The 19,248-nt window shown below is 50.9% G+C and overlaps 1 protein-coding gene across 1 annotated transcript; it reads right to left on the reverse strand.

Moving 5' to 3' along the window:
- Nucleotides 1–5,291: 5,291 nt before the first annotated feature.
- Nucleotides 5,292–17,472, reverse strand: GALR1 (galanin receptor 1). The gene is made up of 3 exons (XM_026495958.3): nt 16,807–17,472; nt 12,511–12,576; nt 5,292–5,609 (listed from the first exon to the last, which is right to left on the reverse strand). The coding sequence occupies exons 1-3, from the start codon at nt 17,470–17,472 to the stop codon at nt 5,292–5,294; spliced, it is 1,050 nt and encodes a 349-aa protein (XP_026351743.1).
- Nucleotides 17,473–19,248: the final 1,776 nt, after the last annotated feature.

A 19,248-nucleotide genomic window follows, 5' to 3' on the forward strand; every position in this document is an offset into this window, starting at 1 on the left:
AAGCTTGTGTTTCTGACAATCCACTGTGAAAGGGAGAAATATGGATAGGGTAACCAGGAAAAAGTCATGAGTCCAACCAAAAAAACGAAGATATGAAAAGTGTCGGTCATTCAGGGATCCCTCAACGAAGAAAATTTGGAAGATCGCAAGTCGCCTTGGATCGGCTGTTTCTCAGTAGCTGTCGGTGAGATGTGAGGTGCAAGTCCAGGGGCACACCGAGGCACACGTGCTCCGGTTGACCCGCAGAGGAGGAGCCCGGCGTCCTCGCCCCCGGCCCCGGCTCTCCCTCCTCGGTGCACTGCCCTGAAGATCTACGGAGCCCGAGGGCCCCAAGGAGCAGGGCTTGCAACCAATGTTTAGGTGACGCTCTGCAATTTCCGGAACCTTCAGTGATCCTCTAGGTCCTAGCCACAGCCCATTACACCGTGGAGGCCTCCCCTTTCACCTTTGGTACCCCACTCCGTATGCTCTGTAAGCAGGGACTTCACGAATTTTCTCTAGGGGCTGACAGTCATCCCGTCCCCATAAAACTCCTTACGTCATCTGCCACATCAGCAGTGCTGGTGACAGGTGTGCCTGGCCGCACAGACACAACCAGTCCCGTGCAAGATGTGCCTCCACTACCTTCCCCGTGCCTGGACGTGTGCCTCACACTGGCTCTGATGCTTACCACACTGCAAAGTGCTCCCGGACAATCCATTCTTCACCAGGATCAGCCCCAGCGCCATCCCATCTTTACCCACCGGATGGCAGGTTACCTTGGCGACCCAAAACAAGCTCACCAAAGGGGGAGAAAGGGCTTCACAGACCCACCGTGGTCTTCAAACAATGACACAGAAATGGTTCCGTTTTAAAAGTCAATATGCAGTCTCTTGAAATAAGGTGCTGTAGTGCGTGTCCCCAGAAAACCCTTAGTGGACCCTAAGATTCACCCCAGTTTATGTTACCTTATTGATCACCAGTGCCTGAGAGTAAGGACTTTGAAGGGTGGATCCCAGTTCCAACCTCTTCCAGCAGCTGGTGATCGGACTTCTCCAATACTGAAAATTCGGACTTGCGCAACATACCCAGAGATATCCAAAAAGCTGTTTGCCAGCAGAGAGGATGAGGCTTTCCACCTCAAAAGGGACATTGAAACCTTTAACCGTAGGACCAGTTCTTCATACAATTGTTTATATACGGGAAACGTAGCCCACGTTAGAACAGACGGAGGAAGTCCAGCTGTTATTTCCACAACGTGCACAAGAGCTAAGAGCTCACTCCCCACCTGCCGGGATGGCCGCTCCCGCTGCAGCTGCACCCGGGACAGAGCCCAAGCTCTCAGATGCACGTGAACAAGGGCTGGGGGGGGGGGGGGGGCTGAGCGGGCGCTCAGGAGCCAGCACTGAGTGGCGCCCAGCACAGCAGCGAAGCAAATGCGCGGAGCCTGCGGATGTGTCTACAGATCTTGCCAAAATCAAGTAGATGTGCCCGCCTCTGAATCCCAGAAGTGCAGCCCAAGTTAAAAAGGCGAGTGTGAGTGAACCGGCCATGCAAAGAAAACAAAGAAAGCAGCACACCATCGTCAGACACAGGCCACATCAAAGAGGTTATCCGCGTGTTAAATTGTTCGTCAGGCTCAAGTTTTCCACTTCTAAAAAAGAAAAACCAAGATACTTTATAAATTAAAAGCAGATATAATTGCGTTCTGTATTTTTTCTTTCCAAGACAATAGGTAACCACCAGCATTTCAGGCCACCTACTCTTGCTTTATATGGCTTTTTGACATAAAGAAGTCACTAACATCCACTCGACAAGTAACCTAATACACAGCATTTCTTAATGGCCCAGAAGAACATGACTGCCCTATCTAGAAAGCCACTCACACATGTAAAACCTGGGAGAAATCTGCGGTCAGTGCAGGTCAAATGTACACAGTTTAGATGACACGTTTCCAGAGAAAGTAGCCACAGTGATATATTTACCCAAATTACATGACTGTGTAGTTTATATACATGCATTTAGTGAGTCCCTTTAAGCAGGAATATGGTGACGCCATCCACTACTGTATTCAATGCAATGCGGCTCCAGCACGAGCATTTTGGGACCCGCAGCGTCCGGGCGTCTGTGGAAAGGACATGGAGGCCCAGCCGGGCTTGTCTCTCCTGCTCCCAGAAGCCTGCCCGTGGCTTTCAGCTGACAGCGGGAACTGTGAACCTCACCGTCTCCTCCGTCTCCTCCTCCGAGGCGCAGGGTCAATGAGCTCACTGGCCATACCCCAAGTGACAGTTGACTCATAAGCGGCTTGTAGCCTGAGTGGCTCGTGCAACTCAGCAACCACCTCCCCTCCTCACTGTCACTCGGTGTAACGGAGTCGAAGGAGGGATTCCACTACGGTCGCTATCACAGTGAGGAACTCGGGGTGCACGCAAGTGTCAAGAAAAGCATAAGACGAAGTGGATGGAAGATGAGAAGGAAATGACTGTCTTACTCCCAATGTGTGCATAGAACAATTGCATTAAAAGCAAAAACGTGACCCTAAAATATTCGGAGCATGGCCTCTGAGCACGCACACGGTCAGAGCAGCAGAGAGCAGCTGTTGATGGGAGCTCCTGGGAAGGCAGACGGGGAAGGACTTTCCAACCACCTCTCCTCTCATCAGAAGGAGACTGAAATCGGGGCGCGCACATATGAAGCTGCCGGCGATTTGGCTGTTTACTATTCCAGAGGCCGCCTCTAAATGTGAAAGCAAATGTCCAGAAAAATTACAGCCAGCTTGGGATACTGAGGCAGCCAAATCTAAGGGGAAACATCAATTTTCTCTGAAGTTCACTGAAAAACCTGGTTTTCAAGTAGCCCGACTTCAAAGGCAAATACAGTATTTCTCCTTTAGTCCGGCTGTTGAGAGAAAAAGCGTGTCTTCGGGAGGCCTTCTGCATTTAGTGAGGGAAGCAAAGGTGCGTCTGAATTGGTCAAATCAATTATATCTTATAAAAACCACCCCCTAGGAAGCAGACACCAGACACTTCTCTGGGCAGCTGAAGTCTGCTACCGTCCTGGAACTCCTCGTGCGGACGGCTCCACCGAGGGTCAGATCTTCGCGGGACGCACGTTATCATCAGCTTTGGAATTTGTTATACAAGCGACCACCTGCGCTCTGAAGACGAGGAATGATGATGGGCAGGAAAAATGCCCCCTCTAACTACAAAATGAAGTGGTTTGCGTCTATGCTCAGCAAATTTGAGGTTTCGCGGGTACCAGCCCTGACTCCAGGGCTACGCCTCTAGCTCCCGTCCTGCCACAACACATGGGAAGGACCAAAAGAATCCGTCTGGGTCAGTAAATACGTCACGTGGAAGCCCATCTTCCACAGGCTACTTAGAAATTAGCAGCATCCGGTACTGTATTTTTCTCGATACGTCCATGTATGTGTGGAGGAATCGGAAGAGGAAAACCGAGGCACAGCCGTGGTGCAGGAAGCCTTTGTCAACCATGCAAGTTCAAAGGCAGGAGGCACCTGTCCGCACAGCTGTGTGAGTTGAGACGCACGACTTGTCTGGGTGTTTGCACGGCAGCTTCAAGTCCCACAAAGCCCATGAGGTATAATCGTCAGGATGCAGTATTTCTGCTGCTGTATTTAATAAAGTGCAAAAAATGTTCCATGCAAAGGACTTACACTAGTCTTTAAAATACTCACATACACATACACACAACTTCTTTCCCCGGCCACCAAACATGAAAGCTCATGACTTCCCATCCTTCCAAAGAGTTTTCTCCTCTTCTGGCTAGAGAATCAGTTGTACCATTGCAAATGTAAATACAGCTTGTTGGAGGAATATAATTGGTGACAATCATTTCATTAGCTAGAGAAGTTAACATGCAAAGACTATATCAAGTTCTTTTTAATCTAAACTTTGATATTTCATATGGAATCTTGATTTGACACAGGTGTACATTATGCTAAAGACTTTTTTTCTAGGTTTTTTTGTTTTCGTATTCTCCTAAAATAGATGAAAGTCCCGTAGTCTGAAAACTACTCTTTTAAGGTAGGGTAATTTAACCTATTCATCCCATTCTTTCATTGTAAATATGAATAAATATGAAATTGTCACGAAAACTGTATTTGAAATTCAGCTTGTGATCATTTTCACCTCAAATTAACTTTTCCAGGGGAAGTAATATTTGGGGCGAATGTGCATTTAACATTAGCACAAATTCAATGACAAAAGCATTTCTTTGTACGACATATATTCCTGGGGACGCCTGTTCAGAAGAGTTCCTCAAGCGTTACCTGAATCAAACGTCGGGTGTGCTTTCTGGGCGTGCCATGCCCATTGCCACCCGTGGCTTACTGAATTCTGACTTCTCTCTGGCCCCATAGAAATTATTATCTACACAGCGTCCTCGCTGACTCAGTTTTTAACTCTCTTTGGCTCAGTTCCATTCGAGGCACAGCTAATACTCCGGGCAAGTAAATTTGTAAAACTGTAATGACCAGTTTCCTTTTCAAATCTCACTTGAAGCCTCCACTCTTCGAATAGTTGCATTTGGCATTTTTCCCTGATTTGTTTTTTCGTTAACTCGACAAAGCTTACTGCACAGGATAGTTTAAAGGACGCTGCCCACGGCTGGCGCCCCGAGTCACTGGGACACCACTGCGCTGGCCTCTGGGGATGGTTAACGGACCTCAGGCCGACACGCGGGTGCCGCTCAGCCCCAGAAACCCCGTCCCGTCGACAGGCAGGAACGAGCGCAGTCTGCAAATAAACTTGGCCAAGTCTTACTTCCGTTTAACAGATGTGTCTCTATACAAACGGCCACAAAAATAAAATTCAGGTAAAACTTTCATCATGTGTCCATGATCATATTTGAAAACACATAGCTTACGACATTACCTCTTTTCTTAAAATTGAAGAATTAACGCATACACGTGTTTGTAAATAAATTTGCTGCAGCCTGTAGGTGGCGAATACTCCTGACCGTATTTATCGGTCCCGATTCCTTACTCTGTGAACGCCCCGAATTATCAATGGAACTCAACTAAACTTACCTTTCTGTAGAGGCATAAAACTAGGGAGCACTTCTGTTTTTGAAATCAAATTTAGAAATAATCTTTACTAGACCTAGAGCTTTCCTAAATGGATCAAAGTACTTTTCTTAAAACCAAGTGGACTTGAATTAAAATGACATAAATCTTTGTGAGCTGAGAAGTTGCAGCCTGGCTAAGCGCCCCCCCGCCCCCCCGTGGGTTTACGTCGGGTCCACACGGACGGAAACCGCACAGGCGAGCGCTGACCGCACGGACAGGCTGCTCACACGTGAGTGCAGTTGGTGGACGGCGGGGTGTCGGCTCGACTTCTGTTTTCTTTCGCGTCGTGAAGCGGGGTTGCGTTGCGAACGCGGCACTTGAACACCTGCTTGTAGGCCTTCCTAAAGTTCTCCGAGAGGAAAGCGTATATGATGGGATTCACCGAGGAATTGCTGTACGCCAGGCAGTGGGCTGCGATTCGGAAGAGGAAGGAGGCGGGGGTCAGCGGGAAAACCCCAAACTCAGCCCAGAGATTGATGACGTGGTGCGGCAGCCAGGATATCCCAAAAACCACGACCACCACCAGAACCGTCTGCGCGGTCTAGAAGGAGAAGGAGACAAGAGGAAACGCGTCAGTTACAACAGGAGAAGAATCCGGAGCTTGAAACACGCTCTAAGCTCAGTTATGTGTGTTGCCGTGGAGTCAGACAGACACTAAATCTGCGTTTCGTGTCGGCCGTGACTTCACAAAATGCTGTTGTCCCAGACTTGTCTGGGACGTGCTGGAGTCACTTCATCATGTATGTGAGACGCATGTGCATTACGGGAAGTATACTCTGGATGCTGGGAATACAAACGTGCAGAGATTGGACACTGTGACCTTGAAACCCACCAAGCTCTGAGCAGAGCCCACGCCGAGACTGTGTCACCCGAGAGGCAGCTCAGGTGAGCGCCCGAACCCTCTCCGCACGGCGGCCTCAACACACCGCGTATTTCTGTGTTTCTCCTGGTTAAACTCTGGCAGGTGAAAGACCCCCCCCCCCCCGCCACTGATGCATTCCAGACAGACAGCTCCGTTTCCGTCTGGGGGCCAACGAGCCCCATTTTTTGGTTTGCATACAACCCTTCCCTTGCTGCCCCTAAATCAGAGGCAGGACCCACGTGTTTCCCTTGAGATTTGGGCCAAGCAGGGGATGGAAGAAAGCCGTGCCTGATTATGGACCTCAACACAGGAGCAGGCTGCCCTCCAGCTTCCCATCCGCAGCCGGCTTTGTGTGCTGCTCCCCTAATATTTTTTAAACTAAAATACAACACAATCAGCTCCCTCCTTCCTTGAAAGGTTGCCCCCCCCCCGCAACATGGTGGCTCAGGAGCCAAGCGGGGTCCTGACTGCTGATGGTCACAGCGGCACCGCAGCAGCGGTGGGTGACTGCTGCTGGTGTGCAGGACATAGACCCCATCGGGATCACGGGGCCGGGACGAGAGCGCTGAGATTTAGAATGGGCAGATAGGTGCCTGGTGTTCCAGAGCCAAACGCCAACTTAGAGCAGGAAGCCGGGTCACGCGATCCCAAACCCATGTTATGGACACTCAGACGCAGGGAGAGGGCAGCCTGCAAAGTGTGCATAATCACCACCAGCCCCATCATCGCTCTGCGCCGCTCCCCGGGCTGCCGGGAAGGCAGGGCATCAGGACACTTGGGCGGGCAATCAAAGCCCCAGAAGACAGTGGTCACCTGGCCCCCAACAGAACGATGCACGGACGTGTCCCCAGCCCCCTGCACTCGGCTGCTCCAGCAGCCAGGTCACCACCATCAGGGAAGGGAATCTGGAGGACGTGAGAGGTGCATGCCTAGAGCCCCTTGCCTGAATCTGAGAATCTTCTCTCTCAGATTAAGCCCCTGTTGCTTGGATTCATGGAGTGGAAACACGGATGTCTGAAACACCGGTCACAAGCACCCACGCCAGATGGGGAAGTGTAAGGACACACCTTTCCCTGACCTCCCCGCCAGAGCTTTCCTTCCCACACAGAGCAAATCCCGACCAACTGGAATGGATGGACAAGGGGAAGGAGGGTTGGGAGGACGGACAGAAGAAGGTTTAAGAGCACAGGGACGCTCCTTCTCCTGCCCTCACCTGGAGCGAGGGCAGGACGCAGGAGGTGAACGGGCTGCCTCGCGCCCTGCCCTGCGGCCCCCTCCACCGGCCTCAGGAATGAGAACCTCACCGCAGACGCCCACCACCCAGGAGGGCAGCCGTGAGCCTCCCACGGCCACAGGACCAGCGCGGGCAGCGAACCCACATGCGGTGCGTGTCCGCCAGAGCCGTGGGCTGGAAGGCAGGCACTCTGCAACCAGGTGGAGGCACGCGCTGCAGGAGCGGATTTCAGGCAAGCCCAGGGCAGACGCATCAGGAGGGCAGGAGCTGACAGGACGGCTCACCATTGCAAGGCGCCAGGGACTGTGCGGAAGCCCGGGACTCACGTCAGCCATAACCTAGCTGTGCAGCCTTAGAGAAATGACATAACCTCCCTGGGCCTCGACACGGTGCCCCAGTGAAATGATTCTGAGCGTGCCTCATCATTCAAACACTTACGACGACTCGGGTAAAATCTGACAACAGGTTTTTTACAGGGTGGCAGGATTACATTAAAAGCTGCTCACTGCATGACGCAGAAAGTAAACAAGAAGTCTGCTCACATGTATTAACAGATTGTCTGCTATCAACCCTCTTATCCATTAGTGTATGAGAGATTCCATTCCCAGATGATTTAATCAAAAACGATCGAGACACAATTATACCTACAAATAGAACAGAACACATCGTCTTCTCTTTCTAAGACAACGAGGACATCTCTCTACTTCACCAAAATACCCTCTGGATATCCCATTTCATTGCTTCTTTCTGGAAGTTTCTACTAAGTGCCAAGCTTAGGACAGAAACAGACCCTAGCAGCTTATTGATAAGATCCATAATGTACCACAGTCCGTAGGGCGAAGGTCACATGCGTGACTACGGTGTATTTTAAATGTATGTATGTTTGGAGCTCATTCCAAATTTACCTTTGAATTTTTAGTGATTCCCCCTGATCTTGTCAGAGCCACGAACAAGGCTCTTTTCTTGGTCTCCCCATCGTGTTGAATACGACAGGATTACAATTCACAATAGATATCGGGAAAGGCTACTTACTGTCCCGTACCTAAACTCGATCAGGTATTTAAGGCTGTTCCCCAAGAACAAAAGACAATGCGCGTCCGCGCTGACTGCTCTCCAGGATCTCCCTGCTCACCGACCATCTCGGCCCCGCAGAGGTGAGGCCCTCTTAGCCGGCCTCCGCATCAGCGCCCCACTCCCGGGCTTGGGCACTCGGTCCCGCAGGCTTTGTGCCGACTCCCGTCAGCCTCAGCAGCAGTTAGGCAAATGTCCAGGTGTCGTCGGAGACAGGTGTTTGTCTTCTTCTGTCTCTCTCCCTCCCAGGCCCTGCTGAGGGGCCATGTGGTTGAGGCCACACGGCAGAACGGCAGCCTCCATCACGGCCCAAGGCGTTCCACTCTCAACACGGACGACCAGTGCCGACAACACCATCTCTACCGTAAAGAGCTGGTCAGAATAACGCGCCGGACAAGCCCAGACCCGAGACTCATGGATCTCCGTGTGCCCGTCATTACCCAGGACGCTGTTTGTTCAAACTCAACCCCCTGGGCCTCCCCGCCCACAGCACGGGGCAGTTGGTAAGGTTGTTAGGTACTTACCCAGGAGGGTCTTTCCAAGAACCTACTTTCTGAGAAGCTCCGTGGTGTTTGAAGAACCACAGGTGAATCCATAAAAGCCACAAAAGAAGCAAATAATCTTCCCCATCTCAAATTAAAGGCAATGCTGTTCCCTCGGCGTTGACAGCCCCCAAGGCCGCACCTGCCCTTTGCCTCGGAGAGACGGGGCGAGCTCCTTGCTCTCTGTTTGAAATGTCAGCACGTGATGGGAGAACTCCCCTCTGTGGGGAAGGAGGCTGATCGCTTTCAATTCCTTACATGATTTTTTTTTCATTTCTTCGAGTACCACGGCCTTAGTCAGAGACGGGTTACACCCAGTTTATTTGTGACTTCCCTTGTTTGTCCATGTAGTGCATCGAACCCCAACACTAACTTTTGATACAGAAAAAGGCATCCTTTAAAGTTACATGCAAAAAACTCTATACTAACTTACTACCCTTGAGACTGGGTGCGCTATAACCTTGTTGGTTTTTTTTCTCTTTCTACTGACAGTATCTGAAAAATATTAATCTCTCTTCCTCCTGTGAGATGTTCTTCCTCAAAGTCATCCGAGACATCTGTTCTTTCTTCAAAGAATCTTCCTCACAATATGTCTAATGGAGCTTGGCTGGGAAGAAAACAGTAGCTGAAAAAAGAGAATGATGAAAACATTTCCTAAATGTATAAATGACAGTGAAAAAGCTTGCCGAGCTCCTTCAAGCTGGGGTTGGGGGCTGGGGGGCAGCTGCTGAAAGAAGCCAGGTGGACAGGTGTCAAGGAAGCCTCTAATCTCCCCTCCGAGGTGCCCATCGGACGTGCTCCAGCCGGCCCAGCAGTCAGTCTTCCGGAGACGAGCTCGGAGTGGTGTTCCCGTATCCACTCAGCCTCGTGCCAGGAAACCCTTCCTCGTGTGCTGCAGAGCTTTACATCAACCACGGGGCTCCGCACTACTGTTACGAGTATTTCTACCGTGCAGGTCACGCTCCTCCAAACATGCGGAGTGACTGCTGAGTGTGTCAGTCGCGAAGGGCCTCACTCCCCACCCCGAGACCATCGTGCACCTGCACGCAAGGATGGAGACAGCGGGAGCACGGAGCTCTACCCCCACCGCGAAGCCGCACTGCAAACCAGTGCAGCTGGGCTGAGCGGACACGAGCGTCTGTCTCAGGCAGATCCCTGTCCCCAGGGACGGGGCGTACGGAGCACCAGCTCTCCCTGCGCTGAGACCTGCAGGAAGGTCTCTGCCTCCGGGCTTCTGGCAGACCTCTCTCCCCTCTCCTCCTCCGCCTCCCCACCCTTTTCCTTCTTCCTACCGCTCCCTGCACCTCCCCGCTACCTCCTGCTCAGACCTGGCACGCACACCCCCGCCAGCTCCACACCTTATTTGTTCTGTACAAACAAGGAGGCAATTAAAGGTATCAAAGGAGAGCCGACATCTGTTCAGGGACTGTTAAGGGTCAGAGGCTCTGAGAGCGGACGAGAAAATCTCCTTTCCAACTCCAAACGCTGAATCGTCTCCTGTGATACGAGTTACATTTACACATGTGCATATGGTGCGTACACATATATGTGTAGATGAAATAAACGTGCATATACGTATGTGTGTACACACGTGTGCATATATACACAGGCATATCGCATATAATTAGAATATACACGTGTGCACATACACGCACATGCATATACACACATCTATTTTGTGTACACATGCATACACACGTATGTACGCCGACATATATAATCTATAACTACATAATATATACATACGTATATAATATATACATGCACATATATACACATATTTACATGTACTCATATACGTTTTACATAAATGCAGAAAATACACACATACACACACACACGCACGTATTTCACCTACAGCACACATAACACACACACACACATATATGCATATACACACGTACATGTACGTACACCCCCACACACGTACGTATCTATAAAACCGAACACAGAAGCTGTTAAATTAATCTGTAGAGATTTCCACCGTAGAGCAGAAGCTTTTCTAATTATTTCTTACAAGATCTATTTTCATTCTTTTCATCGCTTTGCTCTTCGAGGGGACTTCCGCCATCTCTCTGTAACACCTCAGAAATACAGAGACTCACAGGAGCCACAGCCCACAAATAAGAGGCAGCCAATGGTAAGGAAGTGTCTGACTCCTTCCTTGGGGAACCGCGAATCTTGTGCGTGGGTAATAAGCACTTGGCATGGCCCAGTGGCATGAGCTGGGCGGGAGCTCGGTGGGCCAGGTCCTTCCACAGACGCTCCGTGGGCCCCCCCCCCCCCCGCCCCAGCTCATCTGTCCGTCCCACTGCAGAGCTGACTGCCGCAGGGAACGCCAGCCCCTTCCAGTCCCATGGGTCAGCTCGTTCCTAGAGGGCGGGGGCTCCATAAATAACTCTCCCAGGGGAAACGACAATCTTTAATTATTTGTAATGAATCATTTTCTTGGAGACAAGTGGCTCAGAGGACCAACTAAAAGGCAGACCAAAAAAAAAAAAAAAAAAAAGGAAATACTCCAGGATAACAACATCGCTGAAAACAGAAGGGAAAGACTGGCTTTAGCCCTGACTCTACTCCTACAAGGGAACGCTCTGTTGGCTGCTTACAGGGACCCAGAAATGTAAAATAAAACCTACATAACTGTTGAGATGTAAGGACAGGTCAGTGAGTGGAAGAGGGAAGGCAGTCTGGTTATTTACGTTGCACCTTTTATTTTTCGGTGGTTATCACGACACCCCAGGACCGTACTGGGAACGCAGGCTACACGGCACCCTTTTCATCCAGCTCCTACCACTTCTTCTTATCGAGTCTGAGAAAGGATTTGTTTTCAGCCATATTACACACAAGGCAAGTCAGGAAGAGCTGTGCTTTAAGTAGGACTTTTAAAAATAAATGTGATTAAACTTTAAGTTCTGCCAGTGATGTATCCTCGATCATCATACATATTTAGAAGCGCAAACACGTTACTTTGCGATAACTCACATTTGTGGGTAAAATGGCTATAACCTCCTCCCGAAACATCTTGTCCAACACTCTTACTCTACTTTCTAAAGTCAGAGATTCTATAGGTATCGTTAAGAGTTAGATTAATCCTGATTTGCAACATGGTTTTTTCCTCAAAATGTGAACTGTAATAAATACCAGGATGTTAGATGCTTTAATATGACCCAGGGGAAGCTTGCTTAAATCAGGATTCACGGGATGAGAAAGACAATTAAAAGTGGGTAGAAGTCCCCTCGGGTCCCTCCCCCATCTCCCCTGAGGACCCGCGTCAGCAGAAGTCCAGGAGGAAGAGAGGACAATGCATCCGATCTGGGGGCTTAAGAAAGAGATTAAAGTAACATTCTCCGAAAAGACAGTTAAGCCAGAGCCTCTTGGACTCACATCAGCGATGGTAAACACACAATAGAATGGTTTTGTGCAAATTAGGATGTCAGCAACTCTACCCTCTGTCCCAGCCAACCTAGAACACACCTCCCAAAGTGAATCCAAAAAGCTGCCTGTTTCCTCACCGCTCCAAGCCTGCATCTAAGTTTTCAGGCAGCATCTGGGCACCTGTGATGCCCTCAGCAGCTGACCTTCCATCCCTGCCCTGTGCCTCGCCGTCAGAGGTTCACTTCAAATGTCTGTACCAAGGAACCGAAACGTCACAGGCAGTGGGTGGATATCAGGATACTTAGGAATAAAAACAGCCTACCGTGACACGCGGGGACACACGTGTGACTATTACCTTTCTCTTCGACGCTTCCGACTTCTTTGACACGTTCTTCAACTTTTTATGCAAATGGTTCAGGACCTGGAAAACACAGACTAATGAAACCGTTTGCCTCGTGCCCACAGTTCCTTGTCTGATTTGCACTGACGATTCTTGACGTTCTGACCTGGTAATCACATCACTTATAAAATCATTCGAAGTGAAAGGCACATAAGGTGCGGCAGTAACGATGAGTACTGCCCGCCGACTGCAACTATTTCTCTGCTATTCAGGAGAACCCAGGGACAGTCTGTGCTCAAGGCATCTGTTTGCAGAGTTCTGCGGTGTGTGGCTCTGGGGTTTTGTCCAGAAAGTGCCACACTGCTACCCATATACGAGTCCTTACGGGTCTACCTTCTACCTCGGTTTCCCCAAGATTCCACATTTTAACAATCACCAGGTCCCTGCTGTATGTCGGGCGCGATGCTAACTCCTAGAAGTGTGGAGAAACTAGAGAATTCCTTCCAGTCCCACCCAACGGGGAAAGAAAGACAGCGAGCAAATCAAGATGACGTAAGCAGCTCGTTCTTGCGTGCGGCCAACGTTTGCTTCGACTCACTCTTCTGTTTTCCTGTCGTGGGCTCCTTCCAGCAAATTCCCACCCACCTGCTTTCCTTGAGTTCTTCATTCTAATTCTACCCCCTGTGCCATGCGTGGAGGCTCGCATGTGGGGGACTCAGCCTCTCCAGGGATTTATAGACAGTTTAGCAAGGTTTTACAATTAACATCCCTGCCAGAAGATCTCCTGAGAGATGCTGGCTTCGGTCATTAGAGGAACTATTTTTGCCCTCTCTTGCCAGTGTAATACTCAGGAGAAACGACGTGAAACATTTGGGTTCTATGTAGGAATTTACAACAGAGCCAACCCTGCAGACTCATAATGGGATTCATTTTTATAAACCATCTGAGTGAACATCGAAGGAAAAATTAGCCTCTGGATGACTAAGGGCTTCGTAGCTTGCCCAGCGAAGCTCTGAGAGGACTAGAGACCACGTTCCAGGTACTTTGGTCCCTCCAGCATCTCAGCATGGAAATAGTGCGATCAATTTGGACTTACAGTTAAGCCTGCTTCACTCAGCTCGATGCAGGACTTCTGGAGTGATCAGTTAAACCCTAATTAAGAAACTACAGGATTTATTTACCAAATTCATGAGCTCCAAGCAAGTTAAGCAGACATCACTGGGGTGTGAATTTCTGGCTCCAGATTCGCAGCCCTGCTGGACTACTTCTCACTCCCACAGTGGTTTAGCATTATCTCCAACTACACAGGTCTTTCACGTGGTACGGTAGCATTTAGGATTGCTCTCAACACACTGATGATAGATTAGTTCACCGTTCTGCCAATAGAAATTGGGGGTCCCAATTTGTAAAAGAAAATCAGAAGAGATTTTGCAGGATCTTGTCTGGAGAGGACAGGCGCAGTGACTTTCTTTGCTGGCAGCCTTCCCAGCAAGACCACAGGAGGACACTGGTCATTGAGGACAAGGGACAAGAAGAGAGAACAGAGGGTAGGCAGCAAAACAAAATCAGAAAGGACACCTGGAGAGGAGGCCAAACAGAAAAGTCGAATGTTATCTGCTTCACAGTGCTGCCTAAGGGTCTGTTCACTCCTCAACAAACTCACGAATCACATCTCAGGGCCTTCAAGCCACCTGTGGAATGTTGTTGAGTGGTCAGTGGAGAAAATACCCAAGTATAGTATTCTTTGCTGTTTCCCTTCAGTAACCCATATATGAGCACACATTGATGTATTATAATGCATATATTGATATATATATTTGATGAGGTCTTGTCATCAAAGGTATCATGATGGGTTATAATTGCAATTCTTTCAAGGATGATGAGGTCATGATGGTATCACTCCGTGGTTCTATACACTTAGGAGTGTATGTAGGAGGAATACATTCAAACCTGAGCCAAGGTCACCTTGGGCATCTGATGTCTCTGGGAATGTGAGAGACTTTGGCGGGTGGGCACATCCTATCAGATGGAATATGGTCCTGAACAAGAATTCCCTCCAAGGGAAGAGAGGGAGGGGCCAGCCCGATGCAAAAGGGAGCTTCACAAGCACACGCCAGCCTGGGCATTCTGACTGTTTCTAAGGGACCGTGTGGCACACTTTTACACAAAGTCATGAGGTTTGGAGAGTAGAAGGCAATACTCAAATGCAATTCCTTTGTTGAGTTAAAAAAAAAAAAGGAAAAAATGTAATCTCAGGTGACTTTTCAGCCATTTGTGTTTTTTCATGGCGGCCATCGGTCTTGGGCCTTGGAGAATCAGCTAGTCCTGAACCTCACATTCAAGAAGAAGAATCGTTAGCTGGCCAGCGTTTCTTAATGATGGAGGCAAAGAAAAGCAGCTGGGAAGGAACACCTAAGCTCTTCTGCAGGCCCTGGAGTGACTCTGCAAATATTACCTTGAATTTAAAAGAAATGACCAGTTATGCTTAAAAGCAAACTATCTCCATGTAAAAAGTATCCCAAAGATCATGTATTTGTTGAATGTTTTACAATTATTTTGAAACTGGGCCCTATGTGTGACTTTCATAAATTCTTAGGTGACAGAAGTGTAGACTACTTTTTCCTAAAAGTTTGCCTTTTCATTTTCCTCAAGAAGACCTAGAGACTTCTGGGAAGTGAAAGAAGAGTATGTTTTAGCTCTGCTTTAGGTGATTATGAATTCACCACCAAATCTTCTAAAAACACTTCTAGTCCTGAGCTTCATGCCCCCAAGGTCTTCCCTCAGCGACTGGAACCTCTGCCTTAGAACCCTTCCTGAACCATCCACCACCTTCAGAATCCGGGTCCGTTGCTTTGCTCCTCCCAAACCCTTTTCCGGATGCTCCCCCCACAGGCTTGTGCAGACCCAGCAAGACAGTTGTTCATGTCTGTCAATGCACCGGGAGAACCACGTTTGTTTTTCCTTTCACATTTGAAGGAGGCTAAGTGAATAAACTGGCCGTTCTGCAAAGAGCTAAGCTACAACTGTCTTCCAAATGCCCGATCCTGCCTATCTCCTCTGTGTTTCTTTACATACAACCCTTTGCTGCAGGCCATTCCTTCAGATAATACCCAAAAATATTACTGTTCAAGCAGACGTAACTCTAGATAGATGCTATGGAGCAGGGGAAAACAGAAACCAGGGGCTTCGAGTAAAGCCTTTTGCTGGGAAAAATACTTTATGAATTGAATGTAAGTACTGCTCTCTGTGATCTGGTTACTCATGGCCCTAGAGTCACAGCGTTATCAGAAACAGAATGAGAGACAGAAAAAAATGAAAATAAAATGCTGGGAATTTCACAAGTTGGCTACAGAGATATTTTCCTCATGGTGTCGGTACTCAAGGTTGGGGAGTTGGGCTTTAACCCCACGCATCACTACCCAGTGATGAGGCATATATTTTTACTGAAACACAAACAAGTGTATCCAAAAAGTTGAAGACTGTTCGATCAGTATGACGTTGTCACAACCCCGAGTTATTAATGAGAGAGGAGGCGACTTTGCTGAGGTCTGCCAAGCTTTGTGAAGGGGGGGTGGGAGCAATTTCCCTGCTAAGGGGGAGGGGTAGCTGGTCCAGACAGGTCAGTAACCGCACTGCTGAGGACAGTGAGGGATTTAGGCCTCAATTAGCTCATGTCCTCTGCACAACCCTTCTAAACAGAATTGAAACCCTTCCACCCAAAGTGCTCTGGAGACTCAGGCCAAGATGATGTGAAGAAATATTCTTTTAGCACTCAGGTTTACCAAGCTTAAGCTTCTGTAAAATACAGTTCCAAGCGCTGTCGCCAGGAGCCGCGGCTTCGCAGAGCTGGAAGGGGACCTGCGCGACCACCGGGAGCCCCAGGCGAGCGCGGGGGAGGGGGCGCGCTCACCGCGGCTCTGCAGTTGGTCGCGCAGATTGGATCGCGCAGGTGCTGGGTGAGAGTGGCTAAAACAGCGCGATTCCTCTGCTGAGAGCCCGGTGCTCTCAGGGTCAAACTCAGGATCCAGGGCTGTGGTGGCGGGAGTCCCAGGGGAGGCGGGACCTCTGGGAAGTGACCTGCAAACTTTCCCCAGCGGCTCCCAGACTCCAAGTAACTTTCTCGCACACCCTCTCTCACACCTTCCACCGGGAGAGGGCAAAGGGCAGTGGGGACGTTCCCATCCCGGAACAGCCCAGAAAACTGGAGCAGGTGAGGGCAAAGGGGGTCCTAGAGGGGCCCGGGACACAGGAGCTACCCGAGGCCCCGAGCCCACCGCCCACCCTGTCTCTGCCCGCGCCCCGTGCGCCCACCTTGGCATAGCAGAAGCAAATGAGCAGAAGAGGCAGCAGGTAGCCGAAGACGAAGGTGCACACCACATATGCCTTCTTGTGGCCCTGGTTGGGCCACTGCTCCCAGCAGAAGGTCTGGTTTCTGACTTCCCAGTGGAAGAGGCGGTGGTGGTAGGCCACGGGCGAGGCCATGGCGATGGACAGCGCCCAGATGAAGCCCACGCCCAGCAGCGCGTTGCGGGACACCCGCAGGGAGGAGGAGCGCCGCGAGTGCACGATGGCCACGTAGCGGTCCACCGACATCGCGGCCAGGGTGAAGATGCTGACCAGCATGGAGACAGTGAAGAAGTAGTGGGTGAACCTGCAGATGAAGGCGCCCAGCACCCAGGTGGGCAGCGCGTACACCGTGGCCTGGAAGGGGATGCAGAAGAGCAGGTAGGCCAGGTCGGCGATGCTCAGGTTGAGGATGAACAGGTTGGTGGTGCTGCGCGGCTTGCCGGGCTTGCTGCGCGCCAGCACCGTGATCACCAGGCTGTTGCCCAGCACGCCGAACGCGAAGATCAGGCCGAACAGCGCCAGAGTGATGAAGTTCTCGACGCCAATGCCGAAGAGCGGCCTGGGCTCCGACGCGGGGGGTTCGGGCCCGCTCCCGTTCCCCTCGCTGAGGTTCCCCGCTGCCAGCTCCATGGCCCGCGGGCGCCCTGGCGCCCTGGCAACGGTTCCTGCTGAGGAAGAAGGCTCGGAGGACGCCGGGGGTCCCGACCCTAAGCGCGCAGAGGGCGAGTTTCGGATCCTGAGGCTCCGCGATGGGCACGCACCCTGCGGCTGAGCCTACTGGCACCGTCTGTGTGCGAGGCCGCCTGCGAGGAGCCCCAATCGGGATCTTCACGGGCGGGGGTTGGCAGTCCTGAGAGCGCGAGGTTTCCTCTGCGCGGCCGCCAAGCCCAGGAGGAGGGACCCGCCAGTGCACTGCAGAGGGGCAGAGACCCCTCTGCGCCTGCCTTACCGGTTCCTGGTCCCTGCTGGCCCTCTCCCACGTTCCGGGAGTGGCTTTGGGCTGCACCTGTTGCTCTGAGCCGCTCCCTTCCCGCGTCGCTCCCGGGGAACAGCCAGCGCGCAGCAGCGCACGGCCAGTTCGCGGAGAGGGCTACCCGCGCCTCCACGCCAGCGGCGCCTTGTCTCCCTCCCAGTTTTTGCAGGGATTCCAAGTGATCAACAGGGCAAGCGCTTTCTCTGCGCTTTCCCGAAGGCTGGCAGAGGGGGTGCTCCGGGGCCTCTCTGTTGCAACTGAGAAGTAGAAAACACAGCCGGCTGAAATCCGCGCCCCTGGGGGCCTCTCCTGTCCCCCCGGAAGTCACAGCGCTCACAGAACTGCAGGAGTCCTAAAGGGATGGTCGCCGCCCACCTCCTCCCAGGAATCAGGCGCGCGCGCTCGCCTCTGCAAGGTGCGGACCTGCGTGGGTCCGGCGAAGGCGGCAGCTGCGGGTGTAGCAGGGCCGGGCGGCCAAGCCTAGCCGAGCGCGCTCCAGCACGCGCGGGGCGGGGAGGCGGCGGGGTGCGCAGCCTCCCGCTCTGCTAGCGCTGCGCATCTTTCTGGCTCCTGGGGTGGCTGTCCCTGAGAGCACTCCCTGCCCCAGGAATAAACCCCAGGGATTAAACCCCCAGAAATCAGCTATTGGCCCTGCAACCTGGAGTTCTGTAAAATCCCTAATCCCACGCCCACCCTTCCCACCGCTAGGGAGGAAATAAGCAGGAAAAAACATGAATGACCTGTTTGAGTTTTCATTCTAAACGTCACCAGTATTAAAGGTGTCGTGTTCACATCATCCAACTTTAGATCAGTTTTGCTCTGTGGTTCTCATGTGAGTGACATAAACAGAAGTACTGACATGACATATTTGTGAGATGGAAAGAACATGTTTAGTATTTCATTCCTGTTGTCAAATGTGGATACACCAAGAAACTGAGCTGAGGACAGCGGTGAGTAAGCATCGTCCTGGTTTGTAATCTTGCTAGTTCCCAACTAGAGAGCTGAAATGGGTTCATTTATTTGCAGCGTTGATATGAGGTGTCTCTATTCACTTCAAGATCCACGTATGTTTCCAGCACTCTCCAAATGATGACTGAGAGTCCATTATGTGCCAGACACAGTCAGGTCACCGAAGGACGAAGGACGAGTGGGTGCGGTGCGCCCTGTGGGTGTGACACAAAGATTACTTGGAGAACAGGGCAAGTGCAGACACAAGGCTGAGCCTTGGGGAGTGGGGGAAGCAGGCGGCAGGGAATTCCGCAGGGAATTCAGCTCTCATCCTGCCTCACCTGCTCTCTCTGGATTTTAAGGAAGTTCCAGGAAGATGTTGAGGCAGTTCTCTGAACACCCACCATAGAGCAAGTACTTCACCTGTATTCACTCTGTCTTCTGATGCCCACACACGTTTCCCAGAGGACAAAGTTGAGTCTAAG

This window comes from Ursus arctos, unplaced genomic scaffold, assembly GCF_023065955.2.
Source record: "Ursus arctos isolate Adak ecotype North America unplaced genomic scaffold, UrsArc2.0 scaffold_17, whole genome shotgun sequence".
Classification (NCBI taxonomy): domain Eukaryota; kingdom Metazoa; phylum Chordata; class Mammalia; order Carnivora; family Ursidae; genus Ursus; species Ursus arctos.

Bases quoted from the DNA above. Each gene is read 5' to 3' on its own strand.
- GALR1 (XM_026495958.3), bottom strand. From the start codon at position 17,472: ATGGAGCTGGCAGCGGGGAACCTCAGCGAGGGGAACGGGAGCGGGCCC. The intron at 12,577-16,806 runs GTGGGCGCACGG...TGTGTTTTCCAG, and splicing joins TTTGCTTCTGCTATGCCAAG to GTCCTGAACCATTTGCATAA. The intron at 5,610-12,510 runs GTAATAGTCACA...TTCTCCTTCTAG, and splicing joins CGGAAGCGTCGAAGAGAAAG to ACCGCGCAGACGGTTCTGGT.